This window comes from Sardina pilchardus, chromosome 11, assembly GCF_963854185.1.
Source record: "Sardina pilchardus chromosome 11, fSarPil1.1, whole genome shotgun sequence".
Lineage (NCBI taxonomy): Eukaryota > Metazoa > Chordata > Actinopteri > Clupeiformes > Clupeidae > Sardina > Sardina pilchardus.
The window spans coordinates 15,731,065-15,758,415 of record NC_085004.1 but is presented as its reverse complement, the minus strand read 5'-3'; the positions used below and the strand labels follow the sequence as shown (position 1 = coordinate 15,758,415).

The window sequence follows — 27,351 nt, the reverse complement described above, 5'->3', positions numbered from 1 at the left end:
ATCCATTAAAAACGCTCTCCGAGCCACCAGTGGATGTGAATGGTGGACATTTTGACTTGTATTGAAAATGTTTGATTTTATATTCTGGCAAAAATGCACATAATTTATGAGTGTGTCGAGAGTTCTGTATCGTCACGTGAGTACGGGAGTAACGTGACTCCTGGGAGAAACGGGAAGTGAGTGAATCATGATCAGATGTCTGCGGGTCTCGAGAACTATAGTCGTATTCTGAAGTGAGAAAACTTCAGTAGGGCACGGTCGCTTTTCTTTTGCCTTGTTTCTGTACATACTTATGTTAGTGTCTGTTAGGTTTACTAAACGATTCTGCGAACTTGACGGGCAAAGGCAGCAGCGCCGGACTAGAAGGAGGTAAGTTTGGGATTTAAAATGCTTTCATTTAAGCTTTTCGCTGATTTTACCAAGTGTCAAGTGGAACAATCGTATTCATGACTCCGTTTTCAATTAGGCTAGTCAAGTGTTCAGGTTTCGCTACTTAGAAATGGCGATGTCAGCGTTTGAACTGTGTTTACAACAGGTTGTTAAATCCACACCAGTCAAGACTTTTTTTAAGTTAGTGCTATGTAGGCTACAGGACTGTTACTTTAAAGCTGGTCACTGACAAAGTTACTCCGATTTGCATTGTCTGTTGTGTTAGTAAGTCAGCCCAACTATATTTCTTATAGCTAAACATGAAACCCCAGTGCAGCAGTTCAGTGAGGAAACGTGCAAAGAAAATCGCAGCTCACTGTCAACATTGTAAATAGGCCTGACTTAATAAATGATAAGCTTTTTAAGCTAATCGTTCACTGATATGTGCTACGTTCAGAGGTGGACGAAGTAGGCGACACAATTCCTGTACTAAAGTGAAAGTAGATACACCTTGTCAAATATCAGCCTACTCCAATTCAAGGGAAAGTTTCTAAGTCAGATTTTTATTAAGTTGAAGTGCAGAAGTACTTGCTTAAAAATGCTTATAAGTATTCACTGAAGTGGGCTACAAGTAGGATATGTCCTTTTTAATGTATTGTAATGTAGGCCTGTTTGACCAGGTGTCAGGTGTCTACTTTCATTCCAATTTCTCAATGATCATAGAGGATAGCCAATAACACCAGACTACTTCTCAAATCTCAATTGCTATCAGGTTCGTCTGGGTTCTCCCAGGCTACATGGAGGATGTTCTGTTGAAGTACAGATAGTACAGTACAAAACCATAGTTAGGTACAGCAATTGTTACTATCCCCTGGCTACATATTGATGTGTAATGCAACAAGAGATAACAGGCGATCACATTGAGGATAAACTCACCTCAGGCCAGTGCAAAGTAGGTTAAATCTTCACATGTGTCCTGTTATTATTACACATGCTAGCCTTTGGCTTTATGATGGCCATCAGTGGACTCCGTTTGAGTATAGACTGGGAAAGAAGCCTTACTCAAGATGGGGATTTTTGACACAGGTTTCAGTTCAGGTTTTATTTTTGATAGAAGTGGGCTAGTCCAAGATGGGTACATTTGTGAAATCTGAATTCTGAATCATACAACAACCACAGGAAGGAAGTGTGACATATGGAACCCTCTGCCCCCCCTCCCCTCTGTCTCTCTCTCTCTCTCTCTCTCTCTCTCTCTCCTCCCTTTTTTTTCTCTCAGGTGACTATGGGGTCTTTGTTTCGGAGTGAGGAAGTTTGCCTGGTGCAACTCTTCCTTCAGTCCAGTGCTGCATACAACTGTGTCAGTGAACTGGGGGAGCTGGGAATAGTGGAGTTCAGAGATGTGAGTCAAATGCTCCTTGGACAATGTATACGATTGAAATCACTCACAGGCTTGGTTACACACTTTTGTCTTAGCTTTTTTGGTATATACTGTACATCACCCCTGACCTCAGCGGTGTCAAAGATATGGCCCTGGGGGGGCAAATCTGGCCCACTAGCAGGTTTCATGGTGCGTGAAATAAGTTTGACTCTCCTGCCCTAGTTGCAGTAAACCCTGGAATGGATCTGGTCCTGCCACTGATCTATTTCAGAAAAGGGTGGAATCTGTGCCATCTACATCAACTGTGCATTATATTGCTAAGCTGGCATGATGAGAGTAATGCAAGTTGATCCAGGGCTTTTGCATGTGTGTTAAGATCACTGAGAGATAATAGAATCAGCAGTGTTGAATCTCTCTCTCTCACACACACACACACTCTTTATCTATTCATCTATCTCTCTCTCTCTCTCTCTCTCTGCTTATCTTGTTTTCAGTTAAATCCCAACGTGAATGCATTTCAGCGGAAATTTGTGGGTGAGGTGAGGCGCTGTGAGGAAATGGAGAAAACCTTCGGTGAGTTTCAGCTGTGCTGCTGACATGGTTGCACTGTGCAGACAAACGCACCCAACAGCTCTCTTACCCAAGTCTCCGTCATGTGCCCCCCCCCCCCCCCCCCTCCCCCCCAGCCTTCCTGGAGCAGGAGATTGGTCGCTCTCTGTCTGCCACTCTGCGTAGCCCCCTAGAGCCACCCCTGCCAACCCCCCTTGCCCCCCAGCCCAGGGAACTGCTCACCATCGAGGAGGAGAGTGAGAAGCAGGCTCGTGAACTCAGAGAGGTAGTTACGGGGAAAGACGCTGTATCCATAATCAGGGGGAGTCCTTCAGAAGACCTCTGTTTACCTACAGATATGTGTACCAAAGATCGTTGATCATTAACTACCTCAACCTTCTCTTTGTCTACTGTACTGTACAAGCCATTGACTGTAGAAAAGTATAACAATGTTTTGCAGTCACTGGTATAAGCTTGCTGAGTGGCATACTCCATACTGCCATGGTCACTATATGTGTTTGGTTGATTGTATGTTTGTTTGTTTGTGTGTGTGTGTGTGTGTGTGTGTGTGTGTGTGTGTGTGTGTGTGTGTGTGTTGCCACAGGTGTCTAGGAACAGAGATAGCCTCCGTGCCCAGCTTACCCAACTGTGCCAATACAGGGGAGTGCTCACCCAGACAGACTCTATCATGGCATCACAGGTCAGGACTACAGTGATAGTCACCACCACCCTATTCTACACTCACACTCACTGACACGCTCACATGCACACTCACACTCACACCCACATTAATAAACACAGACAGACTGACATGCTTTGCAAGTTAAAGTGTTCTCAGCCATCACAGTGACCATGTGCCAGTTAGCAGCAGTGGCCATTTTGTCACTATTATCTATGGCTATGTACAAAATCTCAAGCAGGAAGCAGTATACTCGACCATTTCCATCATCCTTATTTTTGTTAAACCTTACGGCAACTGTCGCTTTGAGCAGGCTCCACCATCCACCTTTGAAAACGCTGGCCTCCTAGAGAACCGGCAGGATGTGCGCCTCAGCTTTGTAGCCGGCGTGGTCCACCCCTGGAAAGTGCCGGCCTTCGAACGGCTGCTGTGGAGAGCATGTCGCGGTTACATCATTGTTGACTTCTGTGATATGGAGGAAAAGCTGGAGCATCCCACCACAGTAAGAAACTGAGATTGTGTGTGTGTGTGTGACTGACTGACTGACTCCAATAATAACAATATAGTTATTTCGAGAGATATGCAAATAACAGACAGACAGACGTTGCTGTCATTTATAGATAAATAGATGGGTGGGTATATGTACAGTATTTCCTCAGCTTCGGTGAAGTGAGAAGTAAAGTTTGACATTTGAAATGTATTATTGTTATTTCCTGCTATCTCAAACCACAGGGGGAGGTGATCCAGTGGAAAGTCTTTCTCATCTCCTATTGGGGAGACCAGATTGGCCAGAAAGTGAAAAAGATCTGTGACTGGTTAGTAGTACTGTTTGCGACAGTGCCTCATGCTCACTGTCTACTATCTAATACATAATATGGTAAGCATATTGTGCAACAGTGCAAAAATAAAGAACGAGGACATTTAGCTAACACTGTTCACGTTTGTGCTCACAGCTTCCACACACAGACATTCCCATATCCCGACACTGCTGCTGAGAGAACAGAGATTCTTAGTGGGTTGGGGGCAAGGATTGAAGACATGAAGTCAGTGAGTATGGCTGTCAGATGGAGATGTGTGGCTAAGAAGATATTCAACAAGTACACATTCTATTTATAGTGTTTCAGAGGCTTAGTGTAAAACCAAAAATCATTACCACATGTCAGCACTGTCATAGATTCCTATCTCTTGCACGCCATTTTGTCATCTTTGTGTCTATCTGCAGTACTTTTTTTTTATCTCCTACGCTTTACTCACATTGGGTGGGCCAACACCTGTCCACTATCTCTCTACCATTTCCTTATTCTCTTCTCTTCCTCTTCTTGACTTTCACTTTTCTTTCTTCGGGGGCCTCTCAACATCTCTCCTCGATCCTCGATGCTCAATCCTCGAGGGGCGTTCCCACTGATCTACAACTAAAACGGGATAGACTGTCCCATTGTTGCCGCCCCATCATTCTTTATGTAGATCAGTGAGGATCTACTCCTTCTCTCCTTCCCTCCTGACCCCTCTCTCCCCCCCCCCCCCCCTCTCCTCAGGTGATGACTGAGACGGAGCAGTACCTGCAGCAGCTGCTGGTGAGGGCTCTGGCCCTGCTGCCCCAGTGGAAGGTGCGCGTGCAGAAGTGCAAGGCCGTGCACATGGTGCTCAACCTGTGCAGCCCGTCTGTGACGGAGAAGTGCCTCATCGCCGAGGCCTGGTGCCCCGTCAACCAGCTGCCCGCTCTGCAGAGCGCCCTCAGGGAGGGAGGGGTAAGACTGGGACTGCCGGGGGGGGGGGGGGTTGGGGGTGTTTGTGTGTGTGTGTGTGGGGGGGGGGGGGGGGGGGGGGGGTTAAAGGGGAATTCCGGGCATTTTTCCTATAGATCTCTGTTTCTCGATGTCACCGAGTACTGTTTATTCAGAAAAAAAAAGAAAACAATCGGCGCTACTGTACCTAGCTCGAGTTTCTGTAGCCAACAGCTCAGGTTGCTGCAGCCAACAGCTAGAGTAGCCAAGCATAATCATAGTCATCTATTTTCGATCATCAATTATTTTCTTTTCCATACTGACAGTACTCGGTGAACTCGTTCTCGAGATACAGAGATCTATGAGAAAAATGGCTGGAATTCTCCTTTAAGGCAAGGGGGTCGGGCAGAGAATCAGTTGTGTGTAGTGTGCAATATTGGTGTATGGTATTTATTTGTATTATTCATTTGTATTTTTTTGTCATATGTAGCGTTTGATCTCATCAGACATTTATTTCCCACTCCATAATTCATTTTCATTCTCAATCAATCATGTGGTTTTTTTTTCAGGCAGTCTTAATTTTTTGCACTTAATTATCTCTCCATATCTGTTTATCTCTCTCTCTCTCTTTCTCTCTCTCTCTCCAGAGAAAGAGTGGTAGTGCGGTGGACTCGTTCTACAACAGGCTTCCCACCGCGGCGCCCCCTCCCACTCTCTTCCCTACTAACTCCTTCACTGTTGGCTTCCAGAGCATTGTAGATGCTTATGGAATAGCCAGCTACAGAGAGGTCAACCCAGGTAACGCACAAACACACACAATTTCACAGACACACACATGTACACACATGTACGCACACTCACTCACACTCACACTCACACTCACACTCACACACACATTCATCATTAGACTTCACTCTCTGCTCATCTTTATCTCGAGAAAGTGTTGTACATTGTACCAGTAATTGTAATAATTAGCAAAGTTTTGTTTAGTTATAGTGGCTTTGAGCATGGATATCACTAAGGTGTCCCCATCACATTATCTCATTTGAGTGAGCTGCATTCAGAAACCCTGGTATAGTGTTTGTACCTGGTATGAATGGCTAATGTGTAATAATCTCTCTCTGCAAAAGAGTAAGCTACCGCAAGCACATCCAAAATGCTAAAATCTGGGTGCTGCGTGGTTTACCGTTAAAAAAACTGAGGAGCATTTTCTGGTGTGCGGACTTCTCTCTCCTAATAACCCCTCTCTCTCTGTTCTTTCAGCGCTGTACACGGTCATCACGTTCCCCTTCCTGTTTGCGGTCATGTTTGGGGACGTGGGTCACGGTATCCTGATGGCCTTAGCTGCTCTCTGGATGGTCTTAGAGGAGAATGACCCTAAACTGAAGAGCAACACTAATGAGGTAGTGCACACACACACACATACACCCACATGCATGAGTTGGAGGACGTAAGTCCACTAGACTGGATGGACTCTTAATGCATGCTCCAAATTTTGTTCATAAGCTGACTGCTCTCTGTCTCTCTGTCTCTGTCTCTGTCTCTGTTTCTGTCTCTCTCTCTCTCTCTCTCTCTCTCTCTCTGTCCTCAGATCTGGCGCATGATGTTTGGCGGGCGGTACCTGATCCTACTGATGGGCCTGTTCTCCGTCTACACGGGAGCCATCTACAACGAGTGCTTCAGCCGAGGACTCAGCCCCTTCGCCTCCGGATGGCACATCCAGCCCATGGCCCAGTATTACAACTGGACGTATGTAACACACACACACACACACACACACACACACACACACACACACATACCTCTCTTTCTTACTTTCACACTCGGCCAACATCCATTAAGTCCTACAAATGTGACATGCTACATCGCTACTCTCACTGATTACCTTACCACATGCATAGATTCATACACATACCATATCCGCGTTCTGCTCTGGACACTTCTTTTATGTAAAGGTGTCTTAAAACTACAATCAGTGTTCCTCGCTCGTTCTCAGTGAAGCTATATTACAAACTGCAACTTTAAAAGGCACCTTTTTTGTTCCTTTTTTTCAGGTCCCAAGATCTAGCCGACAATCAATACCTTACTTTGAACCCCACTGTCGCAGGAGTGTTCACCGGACCATACCCTTTTGGCATCGACCCAGTATGTTTCATAATCTAAATGGCATTCTTCAACATCCTCCGAAATAAAATAAAGTACATTCTTTTACGGCCTCTTTTTAACTATAACTTGACTGACGTCATGACCATTGACTGTATAGAGTCTATACAGTCAGTCACCAACTGTAACTCATCTACATATTGCTTTACATGTTGCTAATTTTCTTGCTAACCTGATGATGATGATGATGATGATGGTGATGCTGATGCTGATGATGATGCTTCCCTACAGATATGGGGTCTGGCCAATAATCACTTAACGTTCCTCAATTCATACAAGATGAAGATGTCTGTAATCATTGGAGTCATCCACATGTCCTTTGGAGTCTGTCTGTCCTTCTTCAACTATGTGTGAGTCTTTGGCATGTCTGCATAGAAATAAGAACATTCAACATTAAATAGGAATACAGATAGATCTGATCAGGGGGGGAATAAATGCTGACCACATTACAGGTGGCATGTCATTTTTCCACACTACACTAGTATCAAATACATACGGTAGCTGCAATACGGCGTTCACTGGGTGTCTACACAAATCCAGTTTCACTTCCTTGGCCCAGTCTACACCTGTTTGTGGTCCAGCCATTGACTTCAAGTCTTACTTTTTGCTGGTTTGAGTAACGTTCTCTTCTCTTTGTCTCCCCGTTTCTCGTCTAGGCATTTTAAGCAGTTCAGCTCTATATTTCTGGTCTTGATCCCAGAGCTGGTATTCCTGTTGGGCTTATTTGGATACCTGGTGTTCATGGTGATTTTTAAGTGGGTGATGTACGGACCTGCCGACTCAAACACGGCGCCCAGTATTCTCATCCACTTCATAGACATGTTCCTGTTTGCTGAAAACAAGGAAAACGCTCCTCTTTACGAGGGACAGGTGGGCCAATAGCATGAATGTGTTCTACACTCTTAGAACTAGAGTCTGTCATTCTGGGTAATGGTTGTCCATATTTAAACTCAAAAGCCAATCAATTTACATGCTCCCTCTAGGTGCTCTAAATTAACATGTTGATTGGCTGAAATAGGCAAAGGAACTGACAATTTCACTGCATTCTTTACATTAGTAATCATATGCATGTGACAAATAAACATCCTTGTATCAGTCTGTGTACATTTGAAACAAGTGAAGTTGTGCAGCCAGATCAATGTGTGAAAACTGAGGGACGACTAGAGATCTAGGTGGAGCACTCTGCTGAATGTGATGATAGAGATTACACCTTTTAAACTGTGTAGACTGTAGTAGAACATAAGGGTATAGACTGTCCTGACTTGCCCCCTGTCTCTCTTTTTGCAGATGATTGTGCAGAAGGTTTTGGTGGTGGTGGCCCTTTGTGCTGTTCCTGTGTTGCTCTTGGGGAAACCCACTCACCAGTATATCCAGCACAGGTCAAAGAGACGCCATCCCATGGTGTGTGTGAGAAATACAACTTGTCATACAACTTCCTCTAAGGTGTATTCGGAGTTTGGTGGTGTGTTTTGGTCAGTGTGTTTAATTGTTTGTGTGTGTTTGAATTTCGATTTCAGGGAGACCGGCGGCCGTTGCTGTCCGAGAATGGTTCCATAAATGCCCAGCAGGGGGAAGTAGAGAGCAGCAGCCATTCTGAAGAGAAGGATGAGGAGGTGAGGAGAGGAGAGTAATACAATAGGCATGTACAGTAGGATGAAGGAAAGGTCAGAGGCAATTGATGGCTGTAATAACTTAACTTTTTCTTGCTCAATTTCAGTCATCGCAGTCAGAGTAGGACATGTAAGTACAGATGTGTAGTAGAATAGTAGAATAGTATATGTATGTACTGTATATCTGCCTCCTTTTGTAATTATTTTTTTTCTGTCGGTCTGTCCTTAACAGTTGTTGTGTGTGTTCACTAATCACCCATTAGTAATGCTAGCATTTTTCTCAGCATGCCAATAATGTCAGCTGACTTTCCAAGAACTCTGTTGTCTCCTAATGTGTTTTCTTGGTATTTCACCATCTCACAATGCATTAGTTGGTTAGAACAGAAATATTCTAGAAGCATATCTGTCGTCTCGTCTGCCCAACCATTCATCCAGTCCTTTGCGCTTCTCTCCTGGTCTTCAGGAGTTTGACGTGGCCAATGAGTTCATGCACCAGGCTATCCACACCATAGAATACTGTCTTGGCTGCATCTCCAACACTGCGTCCTACCTACGACTGTGGGCCCTTAGTCTGGCCCATGCACGTAAGTATCAGATACAGTTTGCTTGGCACAAAGGATATGTGTGTGTGTGTGTGTGTGTGTGTGTGTTAGAGTAGAGTTGAGATATGTGCATGTGTAAGATGTGTTTTGTCCCTTGCAGAGCTGTCTGAGGTCCTGTGGACCATGGTGATGAGGATTGGGCTGAAGTCCCAGCCATATGTGGGCTCTGTGATCATGGCAGCCGTATTTGCAGCCTTCGCAGTGCTCACTGTGTCCATCCTGTTGGTCATGGAGGGACTCTCTGCCTTCTTACATGCACTTAGGTTGCACTGGTGAGCTACAAAACACACACCACACCACACCACACACACAGTTTACTTCTTTATTTGTGTCCACAATTCAGAATAAAGATTGCATCACGACACACAGGTGCAATAATTGCTCAGACAAGATTCTGTCATGGGACCCTGTTTATAATTTCAAAACAGCAGATGTAATTGATGGATACACACACACAACACCTTCCTGTCCAAATGTGGCAACTTCCAATAATGCATGACATTGGACAGCACTTAGACAGTTGTTTTACTTTCACTTTTATAACACTTTTGGTTGTTTATCGTGTTCAAAAGACATTGAATGAACTTTAAAAACATCATCTACCCATACTAATATTTCTTTCTATCTCTTGTTGCCTTTTTTTCTGTCCTTCTCTCTCAGGGTGGAGTTTCAGAATAAATTCTACAATGGAACAGGCTACAAGTTCAGCCCGTTCTCATTCACGTCTTTAATCAACATTTCATCATGAGGGAATTATTTGATTGTTGATTTGCTTATTACACATTGGCTAAGAATTATGTGATGTAATCATGCATTTTGTCTGCACACCCACCATTTTAAAGGTCTAGTTCGCCATTTGTTTTTTTGTTTTGTTTTGTTTTGTTTTTTTGGCTTTGATTTTATACATTTAAATTGCACTCATTCTTTGGTGTGTTAAACTGGGCTCTGTTATTTCTTATTCACCTCTCGTAACGTATAATTTACGTCACCAAAATATTTGCTAGACAAATTTTGTGACGTGCACATTGATTGTGACTGACTGAAAGGCTGATATGAGCATTTGTTTATTTGTTTCTCTGTGCTAACTATCCATATCGTCTCCTCGTTGAATGATGGAAGATGGAGCATAGATCAGACAAAATTCTTCGAGTGGTGTGCCAGCTCACAGAAGACATCTTTTGCCTGCCACTGCAATTTCTATGAAAGTTGTTGCTGATCCCTAAACTGTTGGCAAAAGTGACATAGTTGGTCCCTATAAACATGTACCTCATGATATATATCCGCTAAATATCTATGGCAGACTGACTTGACAGTGTTTTACAAATGGAAGGCTTTACACTTCTTTTTTTTCTTTTCTTTTTTTTAAACAAACTGCTTGTGTGCTGATTAAAGCATTGCAGAGACCGGCGCCAACATGAGTGCAGCACACTCTACTTTCGACATTCGATTACTCTGACCTCATTATTCTCAATACAACCCCGCACACCAGTGTTGAACTCTGCCACCTCCTCTGCTTTGTGTGCGGGGTTGTATTGAGAATAATGTTAGCAAATGTTGAAAGTGGAGTACGCCGCACTCATGTCGGTAGTCCGAGTCCGTAGCACTTTAGAAGCATCATGTCAATGTGCCCCATGATTTTCTCCTTAAAATTCCACTTTAACACACAATAATGATTGCATGAACAACATTATTTTTTTTTGCATGGTTACAACATGTCAGATTGTATCGTAATTTGCCCATGAAATGAAATATATGGACAATATTTTCAACAAGATAAGCTGTCTTCTTCCAGTGTCAACCAACCTATACAAGTCTGTAACATAACATTGGGTGAATGTCTTAGTAGTTTTGGCATTGGCCATTTTGATATCTTGACTTTTAAATTACTTGGAGATCTGCCATCTTCACCCCATTTAGTGCCTGCGTTGGTAAAAGAGCACAATGTAAGTTGTTCTAAAGTGTCACAACCATGGCATTAAATAATACAGGACTGAATGGCGCAAGTGGCAAAGGTTGAAGATCACCAGAGACGTCAGCCCTCACGATTGCTATACATGTTGGTTTTTAATTTTCTATTCATTTGATGTAGAAGTTGTAGAAATGTACAGTATATTAGCTTAGGTTCGTCCTGGCAGAAAAGAGGCCGCCCGTCTGACTCCAAGGGTGGATGATGATAGGATGGATAGGATTTTCACCTTTGGTTAACGTTTTTTTGTCATAAAAAAAGATAATATTCAAATCCCTTCTGGCATATTTTGTCCAGACAGGGTTAAATTACTCCTGAAAACAAGTTAATCTAGCCTAAATTGTTGTCAATTTGTACAGGCTCTTAATTTTACAGTGTAATGCTATTTGAAAGACCCTGCATTCTACATTTAAGATAAAGGTGTTCCATTTATTTCTTATGAAGGGGGTAATTAGGACAATTTAAGTATTATCTTAATTTATTTTCAGATGTGAATTCAGGGATTTCGTGATTTATGGGGACATCGTTAACAAAATGTTAGGGGTAAACTCTAGCCTGTCTTTTCTCCTTAATCAACCTTATCTATGCACTATGCTTTCTAAAACCTTATAGAAGCCGTATTACAGTAGGTCTAATATTAAGGCATTTATAAGGGTGAAATTAAGGGGGTTTGTTTTTTGGTGTTCAAAACAAAATTGTCAGCAAGAAGCAAGTCACAAACTTCAGAAGGTGGATTTTTCCCCACTGAAGAGAGACCATTAAAATTGTCTTGGTGTTGTTAGAAAGGATGGTCTTTTTAAAATTGCAAATTTCCCAGTAGGCTACCACAGGATGAACAATAATTTCAGCCAGGGATGACACAAGCTCATTTAAAGCATTCTTATCACCAAAGTATCGATACTCTCAATTGGAGTAATATATTCTTAAAGTTACAATAATTTTACAGCAAAAATACGATTTTATTATCTTTCACTTTTAACTTAAATGTATGGGACATAGCAAAATGACATGCATCTAATGATCACCAATTTATCTAGAAAATGAGTGTGAAATGGCACCCCATTTCTGATGGCAATAAACGATGTTAACAAACTCTCACATGGCACATTAGTTACTAATTTACAGAACAGCAAAAGGCACCGCTCGCTCAGCGATATTCACCGTCACCTACAGAATATTTTGGTTAAAGCTCATTTGATAATCAGCATATTAGTGATATTCATCCGTGTTTTACGTTCCCACTTCAAGCAATAGTCGTTCATTTAAGAGAAAAGTGGTCAAGACTCTAATCGATATCGGACGATTTCAAGTACCAGTTACTGAAAGTGCTTGGCTACATATCCAGTTGTTTATTGCAGGCTTTACATACTTAACCTGTGTTGTTGATCATCTTTCAACCAGTATTATTTTGTGATCCATGTTTGTGCAATGTGCACAGTCATGCATAGATACTTTTTTCGCGCTGTTGCCGATTCTCATCTTATTGGTTGATGGGATCATGTGACCAAGTAACATTTCGCGCCACAGAGAAACCGCGCCCACGGTAGCCGAAAGGCTGACTATGATTGGTTGAGCACCTAGTCAGACTCGCGCCAGTTTTTGCAGTGTCCATGCTTTCTTTCAAGAAGAACTACTGTGCGCCCATCGCCAGGATTACCAAATTGTTGTAAAAGTTGTATCTGTATAGAAGTGCAACGATACCTTACATTTGCAGGCATTAACCGTGTGAGGTGATTCATTCTCATCTGCAATCATGGCTCCCAAGGACTACATGGCTGAGAAGGGTTTGTAGCCTTTTTATTCATTAGTTCGCATTAAGGTTAACTACTACTAGCCCGGTGCAGCGTTAGCGTCAACCTTACTCGACTATGCTATCCTACGACCTACTTTCAACTCTTTGAAATCAGTTTGTCAATATTTTGTTGTGACATTATTAAGCTTGGAAACTAGAACTCGTACATAATGACTTAGAAAACATAAGAGAGCAAGTTACTATTCATTATAACAATGGACTACTGACGTTGAGGTCCAGTTAACATTAACGTACATAAGTTCACACAGCATCGACAAGAGCTTCTTGTCTTGTACTGAAAGTGAACTGTATGGGGTGTACCAATTGCATTTATAATCTTGCGTTTTTCACACTCTTCCATGTATGATCTTATTTGGCATAACACGATGACTTTTATGTGGAGCTACAAGTTGCCGGGTTGGCTAACCGCCTCGGACAAGTTTCCTTACGGTGCAAAATACCCGGATGGAAAACTCAGACAAAGAATTCCGCGCGAAGGCCACATGGTCTTTCAAGAGCAGAGTCGTGCCATTCTACATCAGCACCCACCGCTGTTCACTTGTCCATCAAAATTGGTGACCGTTGAAGTTATTTTGAGACTGTTTGGTTGTCGTCGGATAATATTGAAGTCATGCAGGACATTGTATTTGTACTAAGTGTACACATATCTGCCATGCTGTTTCATCTAGCAGTTACTTATGGTGCTATGTAGGGAAATTGAATAGCTATCCTTACAATGTGACCTAACGTTACGTTAATCCTTATTTTTTTAGTGTACACCCAATACAATTTGAGGTCAGGTTATTGTATTGCGTGCAAATTATGCGCTACAATGTTATTTAAACGACAACTTTTCCTTTCAAACACACTTTTCCAGTGCTTAAACGAATGTCCAGTCAGGAGATCGTTATCATAAACGTACATTTATGTCTGGTTAATGAAAAGAAACGTTGGCACTTGCTTCGGTTGTTCAACTCTGCAAACTTTCGTTTTGTATGGTCATGCTCATCCTTTGTTTTCCGGCATGCCATAACGAGTCACTAAAATTACGTTACACCACTTTAATCAGTAGTTGTCGTTTTTGTAGTTGCTGTTTAAATGTGCTTCATATCAATATTTTTTGGCAGATCTCGCATTGCAACTGTGTTGCTTTAATGAAATTGGCAATACGTAGGGATAGGTTGGTCCGACAAGGCATATGGGGTGGGTAATGACGCTTTACGTCCGGAGTGGTTCGCCCAGGGCCGCTGCAACTGCTGCATTGAAACGCCTTGCTCACATCCGCTTTTCAATATGTTACGGTGTATTACGATACAGATGTAAATGAGGACCGGATTTTATTTATTTTGTTTACATGAAGTAATTATTTTACATAAATGAATATCGTTACAGGGTTGTATTTGGTTTATTGCAAAAGGTACTATAACAACAACATGGGACTATTTTACATGCGCATGGATAGCGTAAGTCTGTACAGTTGTGGCGAGGCTCGAAAGCCATGTGCTTCTTTGTTTACAAAAACAGCAGAGAGCGCAAACTTGTGTCGCTGATACCATTTATAAATCGCATCTCAAACTGCGAAAGAACAGCTGAATAGTATAGAGGAAAGTGTCGCGTCCACGATGATACGTTTCCAGGCGCATTTGATGGTATGCATGCAAAGCTCAAACGAAGGTTGTTTTGAAATCGCGTTGTTCGCGAAGTCGATTGGGTCATTTTTAGTTTCGGATCATTTTTTGCGTTGTTTATACACGTTTTATTGTCAAAGGCGAATCATCTTCGAACGTTGTGTACCGCATGTGAAGGTCTAAATATTTCGAGGTATGGCTTTGTTGTAAACAAGACTGAGTCATGGAGATTATCGGGTGCGATGTTACTCAACAAAGAGGTCGGAGAGGGACAATGTCTTATTTGGCGTAATGAGCAGATGGAGCATGGGCTCGGTGATGGCGTTGCATCTGTATTCAAACACTAGCAATTCAAGTCCGCTCCTGATCGAAACACTTCAAATGCGAGACTTTATTAACTTGGATAATATTAGGGTAGAGGAGTGGTACAATTGATTAAAGTTATTAAATGGAATTTTGTTATTGGTTTATTGTTTTGTTTTATATTGTTGTTGAATTGTTTCTGATTTCACGGAGATGATTTTGTAAAAGCACTGGAATACTGTGTCTCTTTTTGTTTTCCTGGAAACAGACAAGGGAAAAAAAACCTCTTGTTTGTTTTTCGGAGGGCGTAAATCAGTCTTTGACTTGATGACACTGTGGTGTTACTTCCTCTGGGAGGAGGGGTTAGGTCACATGACCAGTGTTTGTGAGTGGACAGCTCTCCAGCGCTGTTGGCTTTTGTCAAACATAATGATGGCACACCCGCTGGGGAGAGTGAGGGGTTTTTATATACCCAGTGAAATGTAATTATTGACAAGGAAGGAAGCTGTGATCGGACTGGCACATCTTTGTGCCATAGCAACACAAATTAACATTTCATGTTTTACCAGTATTTGTGTTTCGGCCCATTGTGAATTGATTTTGTTGTTTAAATGCATAGAACGATGACAATGTAGTTTTAACATGCTAACATGTAGTGGATCTTCATTTTTGTTATCTATTATTTTTATCGTTTAATGTGACTACATTCACTAATCTTTTACTTTCCATGTTCTTTATAGACAAGTGCAAACGATTTCTTCAGGAGTTCTACAGTGAGGATGACAACGGAAAGAAGGTTTTCAAATATGGAGCCCAGTTGGTAAGATGGCATGATTATCATATTGTCATTATTTTTGGAATTACACAACCTTGACTCTGTATACCCTGAATTTCTAAACAAAATGGCCATCCACCACAGAATGCGGAGAATTGTTACGAAAGTGCTTGTTTGCATGGGTGGATCTAAGCGGACGTTTGTTTTTTCCGTTTCTTCAGGTTGCCCTGGCACACAGAGAGCAGGTGAGCCTGCTAGTGGACCTCGACGACATCGCAGAGGAGGACCCTGAGCTGGTGGAGAGCATCTGTGAGAATGCCAAGCGATACACGGGCATCTTTGCCGACGCTGTCCATGAACTGCTCCCAGAGTACAGGGAGAGAGAGGTAATGTGTGCTCTGGTTTTCTTGTGTGCATACGTGTGTGTGTACACACACACACACTCTAACACACATAAACACCTTTCTTTTTCTGTAGATTATTCCCTTCCTTATTTTCAAACTTTTTGTGCTGCTACAAAGAGTGTTAATCAGTCTTTCTGCGTGTGTGTGCTTTTATTCCCTGTGTAGGTGGTGGCCAAAGATGCCCTGGATGTGTACATTGAGCATCGGCTGATGATGGAACAGCGAGGTCGCGACCCTGCTGACACTCGTGATGCCAGGAACCAGTATCCAGCTGAGCTCATGAGAAGATTGTGAGTGCGATGTTAACTTTTGCTTATCGGTTGTATGATTTCTAGATCAGTAGGTTGTTTTTGTATAAAGATTATTATGTTATGTTGCTATTATTGTACTACTAACATGTCAGTGCTGGTAGTTATCGTTAGAGTAACTGTAGTCACTTTATTGACTGACATTTATTGGTATTTGTGCTCTCTCTAGTGAGTTGTACTTCCGGCCCCCTGGCACTGCCAAGCCCAAGGTGGTACGCGACGTGAAGGCAGACAGCATCGGCCACCTGGTGATGGTGAGGGGTATTGTGACCCGCGCCACGGAGGTCAAGCCCATGATGGCCGTGGCCACCTATACCTGTGACCAGTGTGGTGCAGAGACCTACCAACCGGTAAGAGAGACAGATGACCCATCAGGTCTCATGGGGTGCCTCTCAACATCTCTCCTCGATCCTTGGTCCTCCAGGCTCGTTCCCACTGATCTATAACTAACAAGGGATAGACTATCCCATTGTTGCCACCTCATCATTCTTTATGTAGACCAGTGAGGACGAGGACCGAGGAAAGAAGGGAGGATGTGTAAAAGACGAATGAGAGGCACCCATTGTTGTAGTGATTAACCACACCTAGATTTAGGATAATCTCTAATAATGTACGTCGGAGCTTTATCTGTGAATTGAAGCGGTAAAAAACTATGTAGTTACTGTAATAGGAGAACAAGTAAATCTATGCTATATGTAATTGTGTAATTGCTGATTAAAAAATATCTATCTCTTCACCCAGATGTTTAGCTGTAGCTGTAATGTTTAGTTTTCATTTCTCCCATTTAGTTTTGCTCTGTAGGTTCCTCAGGGTCATATTCTGATGTGTGTCTGTGTGTGCTCCAAATCTCAGAAAGAGTGTTTATTTGTTTTTGTCTCTGGCCGACTGACCTTTCCCCCCTGCTGTGTTTGGAAACAGATCCAGTCGCCCACCTTCATGCCGCTCATCATGTGCCCCAGCCAGGAGTGTGTCACCAACAAGTCCGGCGGTCGCCTCTACCTGCAGACAAGGGGGTCAAAGTTCATCAAGTTCCAGGAACTCCGTATACAGGAACATGTATGTTTGTTTATGCTAGTACTACTGCCGTTATTTGCCCTGATACATCAAAGGGATCCCTCCCCAATGTCCTTATAGGCTAGTCTGGCTACTCCGCTGTGATCTTGGCAATGCCTCCTGGAACCTACGTGTGTACGTCCTTGTGTAAATTAATTTGCTGCTGTCAGAAAACTTCTTTCCTTTATTTCTTAAAGGAGTCCTAGAATTCAAAACCACATTCACCTTGTTCCTGTTGAATTTAGGCTGCGAGCAGTGTCCAAAGGACAACACCAAAGACTTTACCGCGTCCCCCGCCTGCTTTCGTATGCAAATTGGGAAATAGAAACAGCCGTGTTGAAATGCTCCAATCTGAACAGAGCTCAGATAACACGTAATAGGCGCCCATCCCCCTTTAGATACACCCCCTCTCATTTGCATACCTTCGATTAATAATTCTTGTTAAACTGCTCTTACGATGCTAGTATCTAGATATGTGGTCTATGGCAGAGACGTTGTAATGCTAGCGTTATTACAGCTAACTTTGGAGAGTTACTATACTAAGAAATGTACTGATAAAACTTACCAATCTAACACATTCATTCTGTTGGGGAATCTGCTGCACTTCATCTTCGTCAGAACCTTCTTCTGACTCTGTTTATACATGTACGGCTGTATTCCTTATTTAAATCCATTGTTGATAGCTTTATCAAAGACGTTGGCTTTATTTACTAGCAGTAAACGTAGTTTCACTTTGCTCTAGCTTCAGACCGGTGGATTGAGCCAATCAACTTTCAGGACATATCGGCCAATAGACCAATCAGCGCGCATCTCATTTGAATATTCATGAACTTGCTGAGTGGGCGGGAAAAACAAACTGTTTCATTGCAAGGCTTATTTATGACCTTGTATTAGGCGATCTAGCAGTGCTCCTGGGGCGTTTTCAGCCCCACAGATTTACATATGACATTATTTAGGCTCAAAGATCAATTTGTAATGGTCAAAAAATGCGTTCTATGACTCCTTTAAATCTCTTTAAAGTCAATCACTTGTCTTGAGAGGGCCTTTGCCTTTCTGGTGTGAAAACAAGTTTCTAAAGGGTGTATTTTGGGCAAGCAAGATGACTCCATGTAAGATGGTCAAGCATTACTTTGTGTAAATCTGTGTTTATGTATTCATACATTTGATACATTTCTTAATGCTGTGGACCCTTTTGGTGTCATAAAGATGTGATTGAATGAGGGAAATGAATGGGGAAATGACAGGACGATATAGACAGAATAGAGTCACATAATCTAATAGGGATTTAAGTGACCATGCTGCATATAAAAGTACATAAATGGGGAACTTATTAAGTACTGATCTTTTTGTTACCTGTGTAAGGTGTTGCCCATTGGTGTTTAACCCCGACTTGTGTTCGTCCGTCCCCTCCAGAGTGACCAGGTGCCCGTGGGGAACATCCCCCGCAGCATGACCATTTATGCCCGCGGAGAGAACACCAGGGTGACCCAGCCGGGAGACCACGTGGCCGTGTCCGGAGTATTCCTGCCCCTGCTCCGCAGCGGGTTCAGGCAGGCTGTGCAGGTGAGCGTTACTTACGGCCGGGTGAGGGTGGGAATGGGTTGGCATAGTCGGGAATTTCTCCAATTGATCAATGGTGATGGGTTGATGATGAGTCGTCAAGTGTATGTACCTTTAAACAGATGAAAGTGCTGCAAGTGTAATTGGAATAGACACAGACACACACAGGCACTCCCTCTGTCCATGTCTTAAACAGCTCTTGTGTGTCACTCACTCTCTCAGGGGCTGCTGTCAGAGACCTACCTGGAGGCCCACAGCATCACGCTCATGAACAAGACTGAGGATGACGAGCTGGGCATCCAGGACCTGAGTGAGGAAGAGCTGCGTCAGATCACAGGTGAGGGAACCCTGGCCATAGTCAACCAACACTGCGCTGGGGCAGGCACTCTAGACACTGTTGAGCTTATGGGTGAAAAATATGGGTACACGGGTCATGTATGAAGAATTGAATTTACTGCACTTTACTTTACTGTAACAGGGTATGTAAAAAGATGGCATTATAACAGCACTTCTGTGTCGATCCTTGGTCTTAATGGGCACCTCCCTCTCTCTACGCTGATATATGTTTACAGAGGAAGATTTCTATGAGAAGCTGGCTGGCTCCATCGCCCCTGAGATCTACGGGCACGAGGACGTGAAGAAGGCCCTGCTCCTGCTGCTGGTGGGAGGAGTGGAACAGGCCCCGCGTGGCATGAAGATCAGAGGTAAGGGGGACCGGCGCACTTGGTACACACCCACACATTTGGTCTTTTATACACCCTCCCTTCCTCCTTTGCTTCCTTAATCCTCGTCCTCACTGATCGAGATAAAGAATGATGGGGCGGCAACAGTGGGATAGTCTATCCAGTGTTCGTTATAGATCAGTGGGAATGTCCCTCGAGGTTCGAGGAGAGCTGTTGAGAGGCACCTTATAACGATAACGGCAAAAAAAAAGAATCACTCTAACCTAATATGAATGACAACCTCCACACAAAAGCTATAATGATGACAATGATAACACATTCCTTGTGTTAATGGCCCTTTAGTAAGGATTGTGTACAATGGCAATATGTTCTCTATTGCTATTTCAGCGTTTATAAATGCTTTCAATTTAAGAACCAGGTTATGATCTGTTCAGGTGTTCTGTGATTGTGCTGTAGATACGCAGTGTTGGCCACGAGCCCTTTTTAACTCGGGCCTGATGTGAAATCATTATGTGAGTTTACCTTTTGTTAAATATCCATTTATTTCCCCTGCTTCTGTCTCAGGCAACATCAACATCTGCCTCATGGGAGACCCTGGAGTGGCCAAGTCCCAGCTGCTGTCCTACATCGACCGCCTCGCTCCACGCAGTAAGTACAGTGCTCAATTCCCCCTATCGCTCTGCAGTGTTATTTGGTTGTTTACTTCAAAGTATATGTGTGCAAAGGCTCTAACTAGTGAGTCATTACCTTCACTGTATACGCCTATTAACTACAAATGATGTAAATAATCCAAAGTTACTTCAATATGGCAATTATATTACAAAGGCCATTGTCCTCTGAGCGTCTCAGGCCACAAGGGCTAGCCCAGATTCTTAGCCACTATGCTATCACCGCCCCATATTTACAAATATTCACACTATCTCCCATATTTGCAAGTTCTGAGTGACTGTAGTGGTGGTAGAAATTGGAGGAATTGCTGATAATGAATGAGCTTCTCCCTCACCTGTTATCAGGTCAGTACACGACTGGAAGGGGCTCTTCCGGCGTTGGTCTCACGGCCGCTGTGATGCGTGACCCCCTCACCATGGAGATGACCCTAGAGGGCGGCGCTCTGGTGCTGGCTGACCTGGGAGTGTGCTGTATTGACGAGTTTGACAAGATGGCCGACGCCGACCGCACAGCCATCCATGAGGTCATGGAACAGCAGACCATCTCCATTGCCAAGGTAACCAGTTTCATGGACTCGTAGGCTCAATCCCAACATCCACACTAGCATACTGACAGACTTTGATTACGAGCCTTCCCAATTAATTCAAGGATTTAGGGCTACCCCACTGAAACAGTGCATGGGGACTGAAACGCTTTCAGTGTGCTTTCTGTAAGTTGCCGTTTATGAAGACTTTACTCAAGGGAATTGCTAACAAATCATAGCTTTGTGACTTGAATCACTGGGTTACCCAAAGGGAGGCCGGAAGCATGAAAAAAACATCAGTAAACAACTGCCATGACACAGAAAACTGTTTAACAACTTAACAATGTCTCGCAGGTTCTTTCCCAGTCCTTTTATTAGCATTTTGAACCCTTATATCCTCTCAAACTCAAATCTCTTGTCAGTCTTTGAGGGTTGATGGCTCTGACCTTTGGAGGCATATTTAGATTCTGCCATATTGAGATTCTGGCATATGCTATAATCAGCTCTCCCTCTTTCTTTGTGTCGTAGGCTGGCATCATGACTTCACTGAATGCCCGTTGCTCCATCCTGGCGGCGGCCAACCCTGCGTACGGGCGCTACAACCCCCGCAAGACCATCGAGCAGAACATCCAGCTCCCCGCAGCGCTGCTGTCGCGTTTCGACCTGCTGTGGCTGATCCAGGACAAGCCTGACCCGGAGGCCGATCTGCGGTTGGCTCAGCACATCACCTACGTGCACCAGCACTGCCGGCAGCCGCCCACTCACTTCACCCCCATCGACATGAAGCTCATGAGGTGAGCAGCCAGGGGCTGGTACTGGTGGCAGTGGTGGGGTAGAGATGGGTATATTATGGTTATAGTTATGGGATATATTATATAGCAGGCATGTCTGAAAAGGCAGTCCACTCTGGGTTTGATCCCTGAATGTTACAGCTGAATAAAGGGGGCGCCCAGCAGTATGTTAGGGCTAGCTGTGGCCTACTGGTTAGGGAATCAGACCTGGCTGTGACCAAGGGTAGCTGGTTCAATTCCTGACTGGTAGGAAAAATGTTAGTGGGAGACTGGTTGAGCATCGCTTTGCCATGTCCACATCCACGGCCGAGGTGTCCTTGAGCAAAGCACCCTCCTGGGTGCTGCAGCTGTGTGTGCAAAATGCAGAGATTTCCCCTTGGGATCAATGATGCTACTTATCCATCATCTGAAAGAATTTCCTAAATATCTCATTTTTTTTTATGTTAAATTAAGTAGAGTGGTAAGGTTGTATGTTGAAGTACAGAGTTGGTAGACTTTTCATTCCATAAATGAAGAGTGGGAATGCCTACTCTTTGTAAGTGAATTGAGTATTTTTTGTGTGTTATGTTATATATTTTTTTAACTTCATGAAGAAGCTATGCATAAGTTCTGTGAAGGTAGCCTTAGCACTAAGCACCTGTCTAATCCCACGTGTTCTGCAGGCGCTACATCTCCAAGTGCAAGAACCAGCAGCCGGTGGTGCCGGAGGCGTTGGCCGATTACATCACGGCGGCGTACGTGGAGATGAGGAAGGAGGCGCGCGTCGGCAAGGACACCACCTTCACCTCCGCCCGCACCCTGCTCTCCATCCTGCGCCTCTCCACCGCTCTGGTGAGACCCCTAAAATACCCAGAACCACCGACAAAAACGCTGAGAATATAGGACTAGAGGTCGTCATTCTTTCTTAAACAGACCCGAGGAAGGGAGATTCTATCCCAGTGGGGGCAGTTGGGACGCTGGCTCCAGCCCCAGCTGGAGAATGGGTGATCCGACTTGTGACGCCATAGATTTTTACTGTCAAAAATTAGTGCTGCTTGTTAGACCCTCAGGAAGATAGAAAAATGACGTGTGGGTGTAATAGTGCAGGCTTGTGCGTTCTCCGGGATTCATGGCGACCTTCAGGTGTTCCATTTCCTGTGCTCTCCCTCACCTCTGGGGGGCTGCTATGTGTCTGGTTCCCAGTGTTGGATTGCTCACATTGTGTTGGGCGCAGCTGGAGGTCCCCCTGGCCCAGCCACTGCTGGTGTGGCCGAGTGGGCTGATGGTGATGGGGGGGGGGGGGGGGGGGTGCTTCTCCTCCTGGGCTGCAGTTGGAGGACTGGGGTGGATGTGAGGAGAGTCCAAACCGCAGGCTGTCTGTGGTAAAGTGCTTACAGTGCAGGTAGTGACCATACCCAGCCTACCGCAGTGTGAGCACTTCTTTCATATGCAGCCGTAATGCACAGTACCGACATCTCAAGTCGAAAGTAATTTAAACGATGAAATGTGTTAATAGAATCCAGTGAAATCAATGTAACATCTTTCCAGTCTCCTTGTACTCACTCATGCATTTGTTTTTGAATCTCCTACCTCTGAAGTAGTAAATGATTGCGTAACTTGTATGCTTTTCTTCATCAAGAGGAAACCTGCGTGAGAACCATGGACGAAGTGGTAAGATCCTGCCCCTGGGTGTTAAAAGTGCTGTTTGTGCAGGTAGAGCATTCACAGACCTACTGCAGAAGCAGCACTTCACAACACACTTGGTGCCAGATGCTACACTGACTGACCACAGGGGGGCAGCGTGTGGTTACTCACACTGGAAACCCTCAGCATCCTGTTTAGGACTCAGAAAAGCTGTTTACTTGTTGTGGTGTTGTGCCTCATGTACAGGGGGTTGAGTGCATCTTCATGATAAGCTGCTGTTTAATTTCCATAGCATGACCGTTATCTCGTGTGTGTGTGTGTGTGTGTGTTTATGTGTCCACGGATGACATGGCTCCAGTCAGCTTTGCAGGGTAGGCAGTCAGCCTGAGTGCGTTGGTGCCGCTGTGCAAACCCATGCAAAACTGACCGTGCCCATGACTACCTCTGTTCCACCAACACCGCTAATGTATTAAAGTGTGTGTGTGTGTGTGTGTCTCACTCAAAATTAAAATGTGCGCTATATTAGGATGGCATCCTCTGAAGATGGCGGGGACTGCCTCGTAGGAATTGGAAACAAAGCACAGCGAAGGCTGTTCGTCACACTACTTCAGCCTGTGAGGAGTCTAGCTGGTGTTGAGAGGCGGAGACTTGGGCAATTGCCGGCCATTTCATTGGGCATTGCACTTGTCTCGGTCTGACAGTGCCGGCACAGCTCTGCGGTGGATGGCTGATGGTTGATTAGATGTGTACACACACCCTGGCGTGGCAAGGCTTTCCAGGAAATTGCACTTTTCTGCTCTAGTAATACTACGGAATCCTCGTTTGCTTTGTGATGTCACTTGTGTTTAAGTAACACGGTCTCCCAAAAGATGTGCTCATCTAAATGTGCAATGTCATTCACATACTATCAAAGAGTTTTGTCTGTAACTTCTGTGTTTTGAATTGGTCATGTTAAGGCCTTGTAGTAAGCCTAACCTTAGAGAGAGAGTGTGTGTGTGTGTGTGTGGGAGAGATTAGTTGTGTCTTGACCGCTTGTGACATTCTCCCTGCAGGCTCGTCTGCGTCTGGTGGATATGGTGGAGAAGGAGGACGTGAACGAGGCCATGCGTCTCATGGAGATGTCCAAGGACTCCCTGCAGGCTGACAAGTCATCCACCACAAGGTAAGATGTGCTGTTGGCTTGGACGCTGTAGTTGGGAGTTTTGGCCAGTGTCTCGTACATGGATTAAACCCTAGTCCTAGACTAAAAGAGAACGTCAAAGGAGATCTCTGTAAGCCTTATGGAGAAACAGGCCCACAGTGGTGTTCGGTAGATTCACTAGCTGCTTGGTGTTCAACTCTGATTGGACAAGGGAAATAACGCAGCTGCCTTTTTTTTGTAAGCAGAAGACCACTAAGCAAAGCCGTTTATATTTTATCAGTTGTTCTTTTGGTCAAGGAAAGACGGTCCATAGGGAAAACGTCTACAGATAAAGACACTTATTAAGTTAAAATGTCTTTATTGAATGGACATGTTTTTGTAAACTGAGCCAGATATGTGCCTTCCTCCACTGGTGTTGTCCTGAAAAAGGCATGCATGCCACTACACATGGACATTTTCAATCTGTTCATTTAGGGCATGTCCACTTAAAGTGCCTTGTTCGGGAGGCTTTTCCTTCCTTTTTCTTCTTTTGGTTTTATGATCTCTTTGTGAAATGGTCAACTGAACGGCGACTCTGCTCCTGTTTCCACATTTCATCTGGACTGGGTTTCTTTCCCAGTGGAACCCCCCACTCCCCCCCCCTCGCCTCCCCTCCATCCTCCGTTTGTCTCTGCCGTAGAGCCTTTATGTCCCTTCTCTCTGGACCTTGGTGCCCTTAGACTCCTCGCAGATGTGTTTATGATCTCGGTTGTCCCCCCCCCCCCTCTACCCTCGTTTCCACGGCTCTCTCCTCCCCGTGCGCTACTGCTTGCTAGGGGCGTTCAGTAATGACCGATGAGGAAGTGTTAAAATTCCAGGTTGTTTTTACGGCCGACCCGGCTCACACGACAGGAGGCGTAGCTGGTGGAGCCCGTAAAACGCTGGGGCCTGTCTGCTCGGCCCCTCCAGCCCCTTCTCTTCGCACCCACGGCCTCCTCCAGACGCTCACGTCACACCAGACGATGCAGCTTTTCCCCGAGCGATGCCTTATCAGCACATTGTGTCTTATGTTAAAGGATATCCCTCGGGATGAATAAATGTATCGGTCTGTCTTAAGTGCACTCCCAATATGGACTATATCTAAGTGATGACTATGAGGAGGGGGGAGGAAATGGAGGGAGGTGCAATGAAATTCAATCTGCGTTTCGCCCATGTGGTTATTCTTCACCTGTGAATTCACCATGACTTACAAAGTCCAGTCTGCCACCACCCTTGGGATGGATTTAGGTTATGTGGTTATCTAACTTGGTATTCCTTGCGTTTCCTTGTCGGTATTCCCCACAAACAGACACACAGACGACTGCTGATAAAAGCACAAGTGACGGTGTAAAATAAAATCTTTGCCGGCATGCAATCATAAAAAGAAAAATTGTTTTCTCGTATGCTCAACGATTTTGTCTGTCTCTGTCTTGTCTGTGCAGGACCCAGAGGCCCGCTGATGTGATCTTCTCCCTGGTGCGCGAGCTGGCGGGTGAGGGTGCCGGCGGACGAGGTGGCACTGGCGGCGTGGTGAAGCTCGGGGAGGCCGAGCAGAGGTGCGTGACGCGCGGCTTCACCCCGGCACAGTTCCAGTCTGCACTGGACGAGTACGAAGAGCTCAACGTCTGGCAGGTCAATCAGGCTCGTACACGCATCACCTTTGTGTAAAGGAGCTCTACCTGAACACACACACACACACACACACACACACACTCTGTGGAAGGAGAGGAGTGATGAGGACAGGAAATGTACAGGGCTGCCATTTTGGAGATCATCTATGGACTAAGGCGGCCATTTTTCTTTTTTCTTTTCTTCTTTTTTTTTTCTCGTCTGTTTGCTGAAGCTCACAGAATTCTTAATGGATTTGGTAGCTGGAATTTGCCAACATGTGAAGGGGGAGGTCATGGGGCAACTGTGGACTTGTAAGGGATTGTGGTTTTCTAAGTTATCGCTGTCTGCATTGAATGATTTGTCTTTCAGCCTGGAAGAATTTATGCTTGCTTGTAAAATGTTTCACTTTTAAAGAAATGTTCAATTATGGAATGAAATAAACCTTTGTGTATACACACAACTGACTTGTTTCTTTTTTTAATTCATTTATTTATTTTTATTTTGTCCCTGTGAAAAACAAAAACACTGTCCTACCCATATCCATCTTGCACCATTTTCTATCTTTGGAGAATTTAGTTGTTTTAATATCCACCTACTGGGTTTGCAGTCGTGGTTAGAGGCCAGTGCCTGTGAGTGGTCATTTATCTGTAGGTGTGCACTTCATACTGTATGATCATATACCGGATGCCAGCTGCTGGTAGTTAAAATCCTGCACGGTACGTTGTCATTGCTGGACTGGCTCACATATTACTGGCCCCATTTGGTGCAATTCAGATAATTACAAAGCCTGTGAATACTGCTATAAACGAGTCACGTGAAATGTCAATCATATGTTTGATCAGTTTTCAGTGTTTCCAGTCTGATTAGAAGTGTAAGAAATGATTACTAGGTGGCGTCAGGTCTAGACAAATGAATCCTGCTATTTTCATACATGTCCGTGAATATCAGCAGAGGGCCGCAGCACTTTTCAATCAATCTGCCGTTAGTCCATGAAATGACACTTGTACCAATAATGGTTATGGTGTTTGGCAGATGCTTTTGTCCAAACTAAGTGACATAATACATGATCATTACCTTTTGTTAGTTTCAAATAAAGTTGAAAAATCTACAATAAGCATAACGGTGATTGATTATATCAATAACTATCAATTGTCAACAATGTAAGTAATGAGAGTTCATAATCAAAAAACATAAACATGCAAACTCTACAAACACATTGTTTAAATGCAAGTTGAACTGATGAGTTTTTAAATGCTATGTCCTGAAACTACCACAAGAATGCAGAGCACTCAGCAACTCTCTCCATCAACCAGGAACCACCAAGGAAGAAGGTCTTGATTGTGAGTGACCTCTGCGTGTTAATGGATGGTTGACAGCACAGACACTCATCAGAGGACTGCAGCGAGCGAGAGGTGATCATGGAAAATGT

The 27,351-nt window shown here is 44.1% G+C and overlaps 2 protein-coding genes across 3 annotated transcripts; both read left to right on the top strand.

Moving 5' to 3' along the window:
- The first annotated feature begins 154 nt into the window (after window positions 1–154).
- LOC134095412 (V-type proton ATPase 116 kDa subunit a 3-like) lies at window positions 155–11,105 on the top strand. The gene is made up of 20 exons (XM_062548931.1): window positions 155–369; window positions 1,646–1,768; window positions 2,242–2,320; window positions 2,434–2,582; window positions 2,901–2,996; window positions 3,289–3,477; window positions 3,708–3,790; window positions 3,929–4,022; window positions 4,511–4,723; window positions 5,347–5,497; window positions 5,963–6,102; window positions 6,291–6,448; window positions 6,754–6,844; window positions 7,094–7,212; window positions 7,519–7,732; window positions 8,150–8,263; window positions 8,380–8,475; window positions 8,936–9,056; window positions 9,175–9,346; window positions 9,735–11,105. Exons 2-20 carry the CDS (start codon window positions 1,652–1,654, stop codon window positions 9,820–9,822), a joined length of 2,484 nt encoding a protein of 827 aa, XP_062404915.1. The 5' UTR covers window positions 155–369; window positions 1,646–1,651; the 3' UTR covers window positions 9,823–11,105.
- A 1,536-nt stretch (window positions 11,106–12,641) lies between these two features.
- Window positions 12,642–26,382, top strand: mcm7 (minichromosome maintenance complex component 7). Of its 2 annotated transcripts, none has more exons than XM_062549519.1 (15): window positions 12,642–12,824; window positions 15,504–15,583; window positions 15,760–15,924; window positions 16,108–16,232; window positions 16,420–16,600; window positions 17,169–17,306; window positions 18,717–18,866; window positions 19,086–19,200; window positions 19,436–19,567; window positions 20,111–20,194; window positions 20,560–20,771; window positions 21,267–21,532; window positions 22,192–22,360; window positions 24,205–24,314; window positions 25,754–26,382. In XM_062549519.1, exons 1-15 carry the CDS (start codon window positions 12,794–12,796, stop codon window positions 25,977–25,979), a joined length of 2,184 nt encoding a protein of 727 aa, XP_062405503.1. In that variant the 5' UTR covers window positions 12,642–12,793; the 3' UTR covers window positions 25,980–26,382. The 2 variants fall into 2 exon arrangements, with proteins under 2 accessions (XP_062405503.1, XP_062405504.1); XM_062549520.1 differs by lacking the exon at window positions 12,642–12,824 and adding an exon at window positions 14,311–14,481.
- Window positions 26,383–27,351: the final 969 nt, after the last annotated feature.

Coding starts and splice junctions, on each gene's coding strand:
- LOC134095412 (XM_062548931.1), top strand. CDS start 1,652: ATGGGGTCTTTGTTTCGGAGTGAGGAAGTTTGCCTGGTGCAACTCTTC. Junction 2,583..2,900: donor AGGCTCGTGAACTCAGAGAG/GTAGTTACGGGG, acceptor GTGTTGCCACAG/GTGTCTAGGAACAGAGATAG. Junction 4,724..5,346: donor GCGCCCTCAGGGAGGGAGGG/GTAAGACTGGGA, acceptor CTCTCTCTCCAG/AGAAAGAGTGGTAGTGCGGT.
- mcm7 (XM_062549519.1), top strand. CDS start 12,794: ATGGCTCCCAAGGACTACATGGCTGAGAAGG. Junction 15,925..16,107: donor CAGAGTACAGGGAGAGAGAG/GTAATGTGTGCT, acceptor TTCCCTGTGTAG/GTGGTGGCCAAAGATGCCCT. Junction 20,195..20,559: donor CGACCGCCTCGCTCCACGCA/GTAAGTACAGTG, acceptor ACCTGTTATCAG/GTCAGTACACGACTGGAAGG.